A 15159-nucleotide genomic window follows, 5' to 3' on the forward strand; every position below is an offset into this window, starting at 1 on the left:
GGTTCCGGTGGGACGGGGTGACAGGGCAGCAGGCCCTGACCCAAGTCCCTGGTCTGCAGAGCACAGGGGCCTTTCCAGGGCCTCTCAGTGGAGCGAGGGAGGGGGCCCAGTCGGAGGGCTCCCAGGGGCCCCCGGACAGGACGTGGGGACACGCCCGCACCCACGTGGCTCAGGGGACGGGCTTGAGGTGCAGGGAGCTCCGGCCACCCTACCACGGGGCGGGGGGTGGGCACTCCCTGGCGGGGTCCCTGAGCCCTCCCACAGCAGGAGGCCCAGCAGGGGCCCGGGCAGGCGACGCAGGCCGTCCCAGCTGGAAGGAGCAGAGGCCACTTCCGCAGCCCGCACCCCCGTCCCCCGGGGCGCCGCCGGGCGAGTTCACAGGCTCGGCGGACACAGTGCAGCCCTGACTCAGAGACACTGATGACGGTCACGAGTCTGGAATAGGACGGGGCCACCTCCAGGGGTTGCGGAAGAGCCGTTCACCCACCCCCTCATCTCTCCACCCGCCTGTCATCCATCCACCCGCCTGTCCATCCACCCGCCTGTCCGCCCCTCCACTCGTCATCCACCTGCCCCCCCTCCCTCCACTCGCCCATCTGACCCCCCGCCCATCCGTCTACTTCACACGGTAATGGGGGCCAGTGATGTCCAGGCTCTCGGGGACACGGTGGTGGAGACTGGGCCCCCCTCACACCCACCGTCCCCCTCCCTCCGTCACCAGCGCTCTTCACGCCCAGCTACAGTCAAACTACGGACCTGGGCTCTCAGGGGGAACGCCTGCCCGCCCGCCCCAGCCGCTGCGTCTGCTTCACATCCTCTAGAGGGCGCACCTACAGGCCTGCAAACAGCCCCCCTCCTGGTGGCCTGCGTCCTGTCACCCCTTCCCTCCCCGCCGCGGCCGTGTTCACTCTGCACACAGGCCTTCCAGCCCCTTCCACCCCCAGGCGCCTCCTCCTGGCCCCTCCAAGGCGGGGAGCCCGTCCACCTGCCCCCGTCAGGCCTCGTGGGTGAGCGCCCAACCCCTGGTGAGACGTCCGGGATTTCTCAGGGCACGTGGCCGGCACAGCCGTGAGCCCGCCTCGCCTGTCCCCTCTCAGGCCCACCGGCCTCCCCCAGGTCCCCCCTGGGTCCTGAGCACAAGTTCCTCCCTTGGCCCCAGATCCCTGCAAACCCGCAGCTCTGCTCTGCGAGCAGCTGAAACAGCGACGCCCGGTGGGCAGGGGAGGACCCCGGCCACCTGGGAGGTGCTGGTGGGAACAGTCTGAGCAGCTCTGGGCATCACCCTTCCTCCTGTGGGACCCAGCCCTGGGGGCCTCGGGCACACCGAGGGTCCCGGCACAGCGCTCAGACCCCGAGCAGCTCCCAGCGCTGGAGCCGCTCCCCGCCCAGAAGGGCCCCTTGAACTAAAGGACTCGGCTGCTCAGGGAAGGGGTTTTCCAGCCCAGCATCGGCGAGGCGCTGCGCCCACAGCCGGGGGGCCCAGGCGGCCGGAGCCAGGCGCCAACGAGGCGTGCAGTTGTGTGATTTCTCAAACGTGGAAAGGATGGGAACTCAGAAACGGGCTTGACTAACAGCAGAGCCTCGGGACGTACCTGAGTTGCTGCCGTGGACTTAAGGGGTAAATGCCCCGCCCTGCGCCACGTGGCTGCCGTGGGCGCGTGGGCGCCGCCGGGACCAGCGTGGACCGCAGGAGGGGCGGGCGGGGAGGGAGCGGCACAGACACGGGCCTTTACAGCATTGAGACTTTATTCTGGTTAAGTGGGGACGACTTTCCATATTGTAACATCAAAGAAAGAATTTGAATGTTAGGAAACTGCAGAACATTAAATGGCCTTTCATTTCAATTCTCAGAACAGCAAAGATGGATGCTTTACAGTAGCAGTGAAATCATTAGGGCTCATTTTCAATAGAAAGTCAAGCTGGTTCGACATGGAAATTAAACTTGGAGAAACAATAAAAAGGGAAGGAAAGGAAATCCGGCCCCGGCACGGATACAGCGCGACTGTCTGCAGAGCCCCACCCTGGCCACCTCCCAGGCCCTTCCTGCCTCACGCCCTCTCTCGGCAGCCGCCGCCGCGCACCCTGCATCACGGAAACGGGCCCGAAGGCACTGGAACCTTCCGTGGCAGGTGCGTGGCCCTAGGAGGAGAGCTTGGAGTAGCTGGGAGGGGACAGCTTCCGCTTCAAGTACTTCAGGACGTAGAGAGGAAGACAGCTGACCACCGTGATGGCTGACACTTTCCACACGAAGGTCACAGTCGTGATAAAGGCAACATCTGTGGGAGAGAAACCCAGGAACAGGTGTCAGAGGCGCCCAGGGCACCGCAGAGGTGGGCCTGGTGGAGCCTCAGGGTCTGGGTTACAGCCCTGCCTTCCCTGCACACCAGGGGCAGGGGCTCCTCTAACAGGAGACACGAAGCCCCAGCTGTGCAGGGCAGGCGCTGCACGGCCCACGGGCTCAGTCCTGAGGCACAACCTCGCAACGCAGCCTGGGGCCGGCTCAGACCGTCCGGGCTCCTCTTCGTCGTCCTGAGGACAGGCGACCCTGGGCGTCGGGGCCTCGAGGCCGCTGGCAGAGCTGTACCCGTGAGCCCACCTCCCGTGCCCCTCGGTCCTGCCACCACAGGGGACGTGCCCCCAGGCCGACCTCTGTTCCCAGGGTTAATGGCTGTTCTAATCCTTGCGGGCGAAGAGCCGTGTGAGAACCCGACAGGTGGTCGATCCTAGGACAGCCATCCCTGGAGACTGTGGTCGGAAGTGGGACGAAGTAGCCTGGTAGGCCCATGGACACCGAGGCCCAGGAAAGTGCAGGGAAACCCCGGGTCTGCGTGCACCCGGGTCTGTGTTTAAGCACATTGTAAAAAACCCGGGAAGTGTTTTCCAGGGGTCCAATCACTAAAAATTAATGGCAAAATGTTGCGGGGACGACGACGCACGGTCGCCTGACGGACACGGGTGCTCATTGGCGGACGCAGGACGCCCAGCACCATCCCCTCCGATGAGCCGCAGAACCCCGACGGGGCCCAGGGCCGTCCACGCTGTTGCCAGGTGGGAGGAGCCCACAGCAAACGCCACGAAGAGGAGAGGCGGGGCTCTTGTCAGTCGAGCCTCTGGAGTGACGGCGTTCTGCTTAGTTTCTGCAGTCTTGAAGGACGTGGTAGCGTCAACAACACGAGAAAGCTCCACGAGACACCCTGCCTGTGCCTGCTTCACACGGGGGCCCCGGACAGCCCTGCTGCTGGTATCCCAGCTGTAGCTTCTGCTTTGTGCTTTGTGCTCTGTGCACACGTGCTGGGAGAAGGAGCTGCGGGCCCAGGGAGACGCCCGAGAATAAGCCAACATTGCTCCGTGCAAGAGCGCTAATTCGCGTTCACACAGGAAAGCAAACATCTATTCTCAAAACAAAGTAACCAAGATATTATAATTTGAAAACAACCACTTCTTATGTGCCATGGCTATTTTTTTGGTGAATGTTTCTTTTGATGCAAAAACACGAATTTTTAACAGTTTTCCTATCTACGTACTCACCATTGAGTAGATACTTGGATGTGAATTCACCCAACTTCTGCTTTTATGTTGGAATTCTTTTTACTTCTCTACCATCTATAATACGTTAAAGTTATGGAAGAGGCACAAGATTCATAAGTTCCCGCTGTTGAAACTTGCCTAAACACTCATTTTGTAATTGATAGTTCTGGTGTGAAGGATGGAGATGTTTTCACCAAAAGTAACTTTATGGTCCGTTGCTCTCCTCCACTTCACAGAAATACGAGGCTCTCATCTTTCATCCCAGTGAAGTCTGCTCGTCCCAGGTCGCTGGTGTTAGGAACAGGAGGTAGATGCCAACTTTTGACTTCAAGGGTCAGGGCTCTGCCTTAGATGAATTTTCCGACAGTGGCGAGTGAAGAGCTGGGTTTGACAAGGCGCGTCAGGTGAGGCGAGATCAGAGCGCGGCCGTGGACGGGAAGCGGGGGTCGGAGAGGGGCCGGGGACGGCCGTGCGAACGCACCCAGGGCAGCTCAACCCTCCCCCAGGGCCACGTCGGGTGACCCCCCTCCCTCCCCCACGCCAGCCAGTGCTCACACCCAGCAAGCAGGCCCCCTCCTCAGGGCCCTGCTGGTAACGGGGGCGGGCGAGAGGCGGGCAGGGGCGCAGTGACCCGGGCCACGTGCCGCCTGCAGGTTCTGACGCCGCTCGGGATCGAGGCGGCTGGGCCCCGTGGCTCCGGGGGAGGAGGGCGGGCGGCGCCGGGCCCCATCCTGGAAGCCCTCTTCCCTGCAGCCTCAGCGGCCTCCGTCAGGAAAAGGGACAAACAATACAGCTCTTGTGGGGAGAACTCGGCACGACTTCATGTATTGTTGCAAGGGGTTTAATCTTTCCACAAAAATAACTCTGTGTTGTGAAGCTGTCTGATGTGGGTTTTATTACGACCTGCAATCTAAGATAACGTAGTAGAAGCAACAAAGAAAAAGTTCAAAAACCAGTAATAGACAGCTATTCAGAAAAGAATTCTGAAGCAACTTACCAAAATATTTATTTAGAAAAGCGAGCGAAGCCACGTAGCAGCCGAGGCTGAGCAGCTCAGCGACCGCCATCAGCCAGTGCCACGTCCTGACGGTCAGGGCCACCATCAGAAGCTCCGTGAGGACGAGGGCCGTGAAGGAGATGGCCACCACGTGCACAAACTCGGACTCGAAAAGCACCAGGGCCCCGGACATGAGGATGCCGCCTGGAAAACAGCCAGGGTGAGCGGTGTGGCTTTGGACACGACGACCGTCCTACTCGGGTCGGCAGCTCTGTTACTGTATGAGGGGCGAGAGCCGCTGACGGACGCTGACAGCACCGACAGACACGGGCTGTGCACACCCGCACCCAGCGATCCATGTAAACTCTGGACTGGGGGGACACAGTAAGATGTGGGCTGGCACAGTCGGTGGGGAGAGCCGTGCCTGCTCGCCAGTTAGTCACTACGCGCTGGCTGCCACCTTCCAGGTCGCCTTACAGGGCCGTCTGCTAACCACTCTCCACAGGCTCCCATTTGTCTGGGACACCAAGCGGAGGGCAGCTGGTGACTTCTGACTTCGTAATTCATATTTCTCGAAGTCCGGCTATCACGCCAAGAGAGAAAGCCATTGTGGGGCGTAGGCACTGTGGTAAGTGCTGATTAAATTTTTCTGGATTGTCTTTTATTTAAAAACAGGTCAGTTTTTAGGTGGCCTGCACCAGTAAAAACGCCAACCCCTGCTGCGTTGTGAAGAGGCCTGCGGGACCAGCTGCTGGGGTATCGATTCACAAGATAAACTGAAAGCAATATTCAACTGCTGATGAAATGTTAAGCTTTTGGAACTTAACTGGGAGGTGAAAACAATATCGCCCATAGAAGACAAAAAAGCTTCAGTGCAGGAGAAGGCAGGTCCGTCTTACCTTGGTAAATACTGATTAAAACCCAGACGAGGAAGGTCTTACAGGATAAGGATCTTCCCTAGGGTAGACAGTGGAGCAGTTTAGTTAACAGAGCAGAACACACGTTTTCAAGTAGCTACGTGCGGGTGACTTGTAAAAGACCCCAGGCCCCCAGCCCAACCCACGTACTGATCCAGCCACCGTCTTCCTCCCGTGCACCCGGGCCGCCCGCCCTGCGCAGCTTATGGTAAAGGGGTGAGCGGTCTCTTCTGTTTGACCTCTGGTGACCTTAAGCCACGGCTATCCATTCCCGGGCTTCCTAGTGACCCAGGAGTCGACGTGTATAAAACAAACATTGAAACGCACTATTCTGCATAGTAAACACAATTTCCCTTTATTTTTTCTTTATTTCTTGGGAACAAATCTTCCTATATCTACTTCTTAGTTTCCTTAGATGACAAAGGACGGTCTATCACACCTGAAGTCAGAATTTAGGCCCCGAGGTCCTTTCTGGAAAAGATGCCATATCAACGAGCCCAACACAAACAAGGGTTTCTGGCACAGCAACCTTCACCTTGAAAACTCGGCCTGCGTCCTGTCTGACCACACTCCCGAAGACGCTTCTATCCGAGAAGATGGTGTCACAAGTCGCCCCCCTGCCAGCCCGTTCCTGCCAAGGGCTGGTTGAGGCAGCACACGTTCCCAAGGCCTGTGGACGACGATGTCGGGACGAAGCCCGGCGAAGCCACGGCACGGGACTCACAGACCATCACGCTCGTCCCCCGCGTCTCCCGCTCGCCGGCACAGCCGACAGACATCATTTCCGTTTATGGATGGAGAAGCCCCGGCAGCTGGTGCCTTCCTCAAGGTCACACTGCAGCTAGGCCTAACGGATGAGACCAAAGCTCTGCTGGGATGCGGGGCATCCCCGCCAGGAAGAGGTGGCGCGTGATGCTAAACGGTATGAGGGAAGAACGAACCGTACATAGGACAGAGGGACGCGTCAGCACAAGGACACCCAGAGGCTGAATCCCGCCCACCCGGCGTCCACAGTCTCGCCCGGGGACAGACCCTGGCACGCGTGCACACAGGTCCTCCTTCCTGCCTCTGTCTGCACCTGCACCAGACACGCCGCCGCCGACTCCGCCAAGCGCAGGGGCCCTGCGGTGCCGCGTCCCGCGGCGGGAGCCCTGTCTCGTCTCCAGCCCCCTCCCCAGGCACTCATGGACGCTCTCCCCGAGGCTTCTTAGGGCAGCCCCCCCGCCGTGGTTCTGTGGCTCATGTGTCCTGTGGTTGGAGCCCTTTGTCCCAGTCTGCATGCCAGCTCCTGGGTGGATGGTTCTGTGCTGGCAGATGGCCAGTCTCCACCCACCACAGTGCGACAGAAGAGTCCCTCACCCCAAAGCTCCCGCGCTGCCCCCTGCCAGTCACCCCCTCCCACCCCAAACCTTGGGTGGCCACCCATCTGTCCTCTGTCCCTAAAGCTGCGCATTTCCCAGAGCGGCAGATCACTGGGGTCACACTCACTTTTGAGTCTGGCTTCTTCTGTGCAGCAGGATGCATCTGAGAGTCGTCTGCGTTGCTGAACGGACGGGTTTTCTCCTGTCACGGGCACGATCCCACTGTGTGGCTGCACCCTCACGGGGGGAAGGGCGGCCGGTCGTTTCAGTTTTTGGTAATTACGACAAAGCCACCATCAACTTTTCTGCACGTGATTTTGTGTGAACGTACCTCTTCATTTCTCTTGAGTAAACACCTAGGAGTAGGATTGCTGAGTCACGTGATAAGCGTGTGTTTAACTTTACGGGAAACCGCCAAGCTGTCTTCCAGGGCAGCTGCACCAGCCTGCGTTCCCACCAGCACGGCCGAGCACCCCTGCCAGCATTTGGTGGTGTCGGTTTTACATTTTTGCCATTCTAACAGATTGCGGCGGTATCTCATTTCAGTTTGCAATTCCCCGATGAAAAATGACGTTGAGCGTTTTTTCATAAAAGTGATTACTTGCCGTCTGTACATCATCATCTTTGGTGTGGTGTCAATTCAGGTCTTTTGCCCATTTAAAAACTTGGGTTGTTTTCTTTTTGAGTTTTGAGTTCTTTATATATTCTGGATACAAGTCCTTTATCAAAAGTGTAATTTGCAAATATTTTCTACCAGTCTGTGGTTTGTTTTCCATTTTTGTAACAGTGTCATTCACAGAAAAAAAGTCTGTAATTATGATAAAGTCCAATTTATCAATTTTTTCCTTTATGACCCCATATCTAAAAGCTCTTTGCCTAACGCAAGGTCATGCACATTTCCTTCTGTACTTTCTCCTAGAAGGTCTATAGTTTTACATTTTACATTTAGGTCTAGGACCCACTGTGAGTGAATTTCTGTGTGAGACCTGAGGTGTGGCCCGAGGGTGACCAGCTGTCCTGACACCGTCTGTTGAGAAGACGACCGTCCTCCGCTGGATTCCCCTTCACGTCGGTCAAAGACCGGCTGACATGCGTGGCTGTGGTCCTGGGCTCTCTGTTCTTCCCCACTGACCTGTGTGTCTATCCTTTGCCTGTGATAAAACCCGGGTACTGGGAGGCTTCCAACTTTGTCCTTCTTTTTCAAATTTGTTTTGGTAATTCTAGTTCCTCTGCTTTTCCATATAAACTTCAGAATCAGTTGTCAATATTCAACAACACTGAGACTTCCGTTCCATGAACATTCATTTATGCCTTTCTAGGATTTCTTTCAGCCAGTTTTACAATTTTCAGCATGGAGATCCTGCACATATTTTGTTAGTTATACCAAAGTATTTCACTTTTTTATGCTGTTATAAACAGTGTTTAAAATTGTTTTCAGATCTCAATTGTTCATTGCTACTATACAGAATTAAAATTAAAAATATTTTTTCCTTGTATCCTGCAACCTTACTAAACTTATTAGTCTAGGAGGGTTTTTTTGTGGATTATTTGGGATTTTCTACATAGACAATTCTGGTATCTGCAAGCAGATATTTTTATTTCTTCCTTTTTAATTTCTATACCCTTAATTTCCTTTCCTTGCCTTATCACTATTATTTTTTAAATTATACAAGGATACAAATACACATTTCAAAAGCTAAAACCATTTTGAGACTATTCAACAGAAAATAAAAATAGTGAAGTAGTCCTAATAGTTCAACGTCTAATGGTTTCAAGGGCTTTTATGAAGGACCGTACATCACCTACTTGATATCTTGACAATTAGTACAAGTATAACTCAGGTGTCTCTGTAGTTAGTGAGTAGTTTAATTTATCATGAATATAACACTACGGCTGGGTAACTGAACTCACAGCTACAAGGCTGAACTATTTCAGGACCACACAGGCCGGCTCAGCTGACCACGGGTCACCTAAGTCCTGACCCCAGGGCTCAGGCTCAGGTGGTTTTTCATAAGAGGCCACGGACCATTCAGGACAAATAAAGTCATGTGTAGGGTTAGGAGAGGGATGAGTCCATGTTTCCCCTCCAGCTGGCAGCACCAGAAAATCAGAAGTGACTGCACTCACCATGAGTAAAGCTTAACAGCTCAAAGCGGAACGCGACCCAAACACCCTTACAGATACATCCTTTTCTGTAAGGAGTGAGAACTATATGGTGTTAGGAAGAGGAAGGAAATGTTGCCTCTTTGTTTAACTGATTCATTCCCTCCCTCGTTCATTCACCAATTACTGAACAGACACCGTGTCCAGGTTTAGGCCCTGGAGACAGAGCAGAGAACAAATGTTTACATTCAGGATCGGCTAATCTCGTTAGAACCCTAAGTCAGATGGGTGATGCTTGGAGCATTTATACTCTTAGCATAAAAAGACTGGCTATGAAATAAGTATAAAACCAGGATATTTTATTTCGAAGTAGAGTTCTTTCCTTTCTGTTTTACAAGGGATGTGCACGCTGTTTCCCTTGATGACCTTTGCGGTATTTAATGAATTTACCGTGACCTGAGATTTCTGCTCAGAACTTACAAGATAAATCATCTGTTGGACAGTTACTTACATTCCAGCCCGTGGCTTGTTTTCTGCTACTGTCCAACCATCATTTAATTTACCCTGAATTCATGTTTTCTTTTCCCGACTGAAGGCTTGTGGAGACCAGGAGCAGTGCCTTCTAGGTCTTTACAAGTGCCTGGCACGGGACCCTCAACCGTGCCACCCACAGTGACGGACTCGGACAGACTGCCTGTCCCCAGCGGGTGCAGAGTGCTGGGCTCAGAAGCAACGTAAAGCTTCAGAATGTTTCTCTAGCTTCAATAAGAAAAATACTCACTTCTTATCAAGTTAACTGGTTGAGTGCCTTAGTGCTACTTTATTTTCAAAGGATTTAGAGTGTATGCAATTTTTAAAGAAATATATACTTTAAAGACAAAAGTACAGATTTTGGATCTTGAAGAAAAGGAGTCTAGAGAAAATAAGTGACTGAACTCTTGTCAAAAAAATTAGGAATGCGGTCCTGACTTTAGGATATTGAAATATTCTAACTGTTGGTCACCCTAACAAGAATGGAAAGCCAGCACCCTTAAGGAGACCCAACTTACTTGGAATTGGACGTGGTTTCCCAACATCCCCTCAAGTTCAAATGTATCAGCTAATGGTGTGGATTCACCACCTCGCGGCTACAGTCAGAGGGGAGCTGGGACTCAACGCCGGACGCTTGTGACCCCGGGAGCCTGCTTTTACCACTAGAGTAACGTGGCAACCCACAAAGAAGGTTCTGGTGGGCAACAGTGAAAGTGGCGTGTCCCCTCACTGGTGGGGACACTGCAGTCCTGTTAGGAAGTCCTCCCACCTTGACGGTCTGGCAGCATCACCTGGCCTCACCTGCAGTGACCTTTACCCTGAGCAGCCACCGAGCCCCTACACTGATATTCATAAAAAGCTTGTTTCCCTTTCATATCTGTGAGGCAGCATTTAGGGAAACATTTCTGGAGCCACTGGAAATAAGGAAACACACCATCTACTAAAATTATAATTATTCGCAATAGCCTCCGGTAGTTTTTGGATCTTTGATCCTATTCTGCTTCACTGAATGACGATCGTTTCACCATCTTAAGATATTAAACCAAAAGGTTTTTCTTCTACTTGTAATACTCACAATCATATTTTTATCATGATAATAATGCTTTATATATGTCTCACATCTGTATCTTATTATCAAATAAAATATTATATTATCAAATATAACGTTTGCTATTTTATCTTATTTTATACTACATTGTTGAGCTAGCTTTATTTTTGGCCTGATTATAGAAGTAATACAGGCATTTTATATTTTTTCAATGGATTTAAAAAATCTTAATCTCAGATTTCACTGGTGGCGCAGTGGTTAAGAATCCGCCTGCCAAGGCAGGGGACACGGGTTCGAGCCCTGGTCCGGGAAGATCCCACATGCCGCGGAGCAACTAAGCCCGTGCGCCACAACTACTGAGCTTGCGCTCTAGAGCCCACAAGCCACAACTACTGAGCCCACGTGCCACAACTACTGAAGTCCACGCACCTAGAACCCGTGCTCCGCAACAAGAGAAGCCACTGAAATGAGAAGCCCGCGCACTGCAGCAAAGAGGAGCCCCCACTCGATGCAACTAGAGGAAGCCCGAGCGCAGCAATGAAGACCCAGTGCAGCCAAAATAAATAAAATAAATTAAATTAAAAAAAATCTTAATCTCATCAAATTCTTACAAAAACACCATCAAATCCAAAGATTTACGTGACTTACCCAACACCACTGGGACTGGTTAGAGGTCAGCTGGGCGAGTCTACCTGTTAATGCCTAATCTGATTCTTTCTCCATTACAACATACGGCTACAGCTTTAAAAATCAGAGTCGGTAACTTCAGGTTATCAACTGTAAACCTAAATTTAATTGGGGGTCCGTGGACTTTGTTCTCAGTGTTGGAAGGTTCTCTTTTTTTTTTTTTTAATTAAATTAAATTAGTGTTTTATACTGCAGGTTCTTCTTACTAGTTATCTGTTTTATACATATTAGTGTATATATGTCAATCAGTGTTGGAAGGTTCTGAGGTCACCATGGTTTGTGTGTGGGGAGCTGGGCATGTCTTCCACCCGGTGGAGCATGTTTTCTATGCTTTCATAGAAAACATGATAAATTTAAAACTTCATTCAGGAATGCTTAACCGTCCCAGAGCAGTTCTGGGCGGCGTGAATGAAGCCTGCGCAGCTCAGGGAGTGGACTTCTACCTCAGTAGCGTCACCGTGACAGCAGCACGCGGGTCTCAGGGACAGAAACATACTGCAGATCGCTTTCAGACAAAATTCTGAAGTCCACGGCCGAAGGAGACGTGGGCATTCAGAGGAGCTCCTGGCCAGGGCCCCGGGGCCCTAACGGCTCGAACGCCGCGCCGGCTCCAGGTGGGCAGGGAGCTGGCCCCGCCCAGTGCGCCATGCGGGCCGGGAGCCCCGCTCAAAGCATCCTTCACCCAGAAAGAGGGAGCCCTCGGCCGCGGTTCTACGTCCACAGAAGTTCCACAAGCGGTTATGAGCACCCTTCGCAGTTATAATTCTATGCGTGACATCAGAGCTGCACTGCAAACATTTGAACAAACGCCCTTTTCCCCTTTGATGCCTAACCGGAGCCGCACCTTGGTGAGGTCTTTGTACAGCTCTGGGTACAGCATTGCCATCTCGGGCTTCACGTCTTGGTCCAGCACCAGGGAGAAGACAGGGAACATGGTGTAGACCGTCGCATACCTGGAGGAGAGCAGGGAGGTTACACGGGGGGCCCGGCACCACCGGGAGCACACCTCTGAACCAGAGGCCAAAGGTCAAACCCTAAACAGAACAAAAACAAGTTGGCAACCAAGCACGACTTGTCCTAAATCTGAATACTTACCCACAGCACAGGAGCAAGGTCTACAAGCCACAAATGCTGACAGGCAGCAGGATCCTTTTTTTTTTTTTTTCTTTTCTTTTTTTAATTAAAGCTTTTATTTTGAGATCACTGCAGAAGTGAGTAGAGTTATCAGAAGTAACACAGAGAAATCACGGGGACCCTTTAACCAGCTTTCCCCAGAGGCAGCATCTCCAAAACTGCAGCCAGTCTCCAGCGGGACGCCGACACTGACATGGTCCAGACACAGCATCCAAGCCCACCAGGGCCCCCTGAAGCCTGCTTCTCTCCCAGCCCCTCTGAACCCCTGGCAACTTTCCTCCATCTTATAACTTTTGTCACTTCAAGGTGACACGCACGCACCACACAGCAGGTGACCGTGGGGTTCAGCTTCTCGTTCAGCCCCAGTCCCTGGAGGGTCACCCAGGTGTGGCCATACGACAGGCCGTCCTCTGGTTACTGAGGAGTGTTCGTGGTTGTGGACAGAGCAGCTCTGCACCCCGGTCATTCTCTGAAGTGCATCTGGGTCGTTCCCAGTGTCCGGTTATTACAAATAAAGCTGCTATAAATATCTACTGCACAGGTTTTCTGTAAAAATAAGTTTCACGTATTTCAGACACAGGTGCCACCTGGGATCGTATGTCCACAAGTGCAGGCACTGGGCATAGGGCAGCTGTATGTTTAGTTTTATAAGAAACTGCCAAACTGCTTTCCAGAGCGGCTGCCCCAGTTTACATCCCTGCCAGCACGTATGAGGGATCCAGATGCTGAATCCTCGCCATAATTTGGTGCTGTCACAGGTGTTTCAGCCATTCTGAGAGGCGTGGAGGGGCAGCTCACTGTGGTTGAAATATGCATTTCCTGGCGGTTGATGACACTGACCGCCTCGTCACGGGCCCGTCTGCCGTCCCCGCGTACCCCCGAGTCCCCTGCGCAAGTCTCCCGTCCGCCGTCCAGTGTCAGGCTGCACTTTGACGGCTCCCGATTCTCCACCTGCAGGTTCAACCTCTAACTTCTGCGTCAGGTGCAACAAGCACACGCTCTTTACTTTCCTCTAAGTCTCCGATTGCTGCTGTTAGTCCCGTTAGGACTCAGGGGGCTGAAAGGGCCAAGGAACCCAGGCAGAACCCGGCCCACACCCCCGGAGCCAGCCGACGCACGAGGACCAGGCTGCACGTGCACCCGGCCCAGTGACCTCCAGCACCGGGATTCACGAGAGTCACAGCGCAGGCCCGAGCAGCCTCTATTTTCATAAAGAGGTCGATGAGAACCCTTGTTATTGTGCCGGAAACTCCCCCGGCTTTTCAACCAAATACAGACATCATCACCACCCCTTTTATCAGCTGATTCTGCTGAGGGCAGTTTCCAGCGTGCGACTGGGTGGCTTCCTCCAGGGTCCCAGCGCAGACCCCCATCCCACCATCAGCCCCCAGGCTGGGCCGCCCGAGGGGACCTCGCGTCTGCTGCTTCCCTGGCCGGGCCTTCGCGCCCTCCCCGCACCCCGCCCGACCCCCCCGGGCGGTAGGGACGTGGCACGGTGGATCTCACCGCAAATAAAGGAGGAGCAGGCTGCGGAGGGGAGGGCTGCTGGGCCGAACGCTTAATGGTATGAAAAACCGGCCAACTGTCTTCTGGGCTCGTTTCACCATTGTGCACTCCGGCCAGGAGCTGTAAGTCCCGGGAGCCCCAGCTTCCTGCTGACACTTAGCGCGGTCTGTCTTAACTTGGCCTCCAAGTGGGGTTAAAATTTCCATTTCCTGTAACTAATGATGTTAATATATTTTCATGTGCTTATTGGCTACTCTTACATCTTCTTTTGTGATGTACGTTCAAATCTTTAGCCTTTTCTTAAAAAACTGAGTTGTTTGGAGATCATGAAACATTCTGGGTACAGAGCTCTTATCAGATATACGTACTGAAAAGACTGTTTCCCAGCCCGCCCTTTCATTTGATTAATATTGTCTTTAGAAGAGCGAAGACTTAATTTTGATGAAGTCCATCTTGTCAATTTCTCCTGTAACAGTTCACGCATTTTGTGCCTAAGGAATCTTTGCCTCTCAAGGTTCCAGGGATTCCCAGCTGTGAATCCTGCCAGCTTCCCTTGTCTCCGGCATCAGTGCCTGCTGCCTGGTGCCCACGGTCTGAAAACAGCTTTCCCCTGTACCTCAGCCTGTCTTCCAGTCGCGTGGGCTGGGAGGACAGGGCGTTTCCTGTCGCTCCGTGGTGCCCCTCGGTGACGGGCTGCGAGCCCACCTCCTCAATCACTCGCCCACGCTCCCTGCCTGCAGCTCAGGACTCTTCCTCAGATGTCACGTGCCCTCCTGGTACCCCGTGAAGATGGCATCTGGTAGTCTTCTCACGTGCGTCCTCAGGCTCCCCACTGAAATCCCTGGCGAGGATGCATACCTGTGATGGCCCGGGGGTGCCTCCTGGGAGCTGTGGCCATCACGCGAGGGACACCTCAGCTAGAGCAGACCTGCGTGTCTCCGAGGGTGCTGCCTGAACACGGGACGTTGGCAGCTGTCGGGCAAAGGAGGGGTTTGGCTCGACCATGTGGAGCAGGTCTCGCAGAACCCTGGATGTGCTGATGCCCGTGAATGCTAAGTGGGGCCAGGATGCACGGTGCCTCCCCAAAGGACCTGCCAAGGGAGGCGTGTGGAGGGAGGGCACAGCCCCTCCCAGGACCTCAGGTATGTGGGCAGACGCAAGCGCAGGCTGAGTGAGGGCAGTGGGCCACGTGCCGCCAGGTGGGCTCCAGGGGGCACCGGGGCGGCCTCGGCACGAGCTTCCTTCCGTGAAGTAACCAGCAGTGCGGTGGGCCTCACCTGGGTCACCAGTCCCTAGAAAGCTAATGAAATGAACTCGGATAAAAACCATACATAGGTGGAACGGAAT

At 53.6% G+C, this 15159-nt stretch overlaps 1 protein-coding gene across 7 annotated transcripts in view; it reads right to left on the reverse strand.

Moving 5' to 3' along the window:
* Positions 1-1754: 1754 nt before the first annotated feature.
* ATP9B (ATPase phospholipid transporting 9B (putative)) overlaps positions 1755-15159 on the reverse strand; it is a 222553-nt gene continuing 209148 nt past the window's right edge. For 5 of the 7 annotated variants that reach the window (XM_061170374.1, XM_061170373.1, XM_061170372.1 and 2 more), the window contains 4 exons: positions 12017-12125; positions 5425-5482; positions 4526-4729; positions 1755-2276 (listed from right to left, as the gene is read on the reverse strand). In XM_061170374.1, coding sequence (XP_061026357.1) covers positions 2140-2276; positions 4526-4729; positions 5425-5482; positions 12017-12125 — 508 coding nt within the window. In that variant the 3' untranslated portion in view covers positions 1755-2139. Of the gene's footprint in view, positions 2277-4525; positions 4730-5424; positions 5483-12016; positions 12126-12642; positions 12853-13812; positions 14785-15159 lie in introns of those variants that run through there. The other 2 variants (XR_009697425.1, XR_009697424.1) reach the window with 2 other exon arrangements.

This window comes from Eubalaena glacialis, chromosome 15 (assembly GCF_028564815.1).
Source record: "Eubalaena glacialis isolate mEubGla1 chromosome 15, mEubGla1.1.hap2.+ XY, whole genome shotgun sequence".
In the NCBI taxonomy this organism is placed as follows: domain Eukaryota; kingdom Metazoa; phylum Chordata; class Mammalia; order Artiodactyla; family Balaenidae; genus Eubalaena; species Eubalaena glacialis.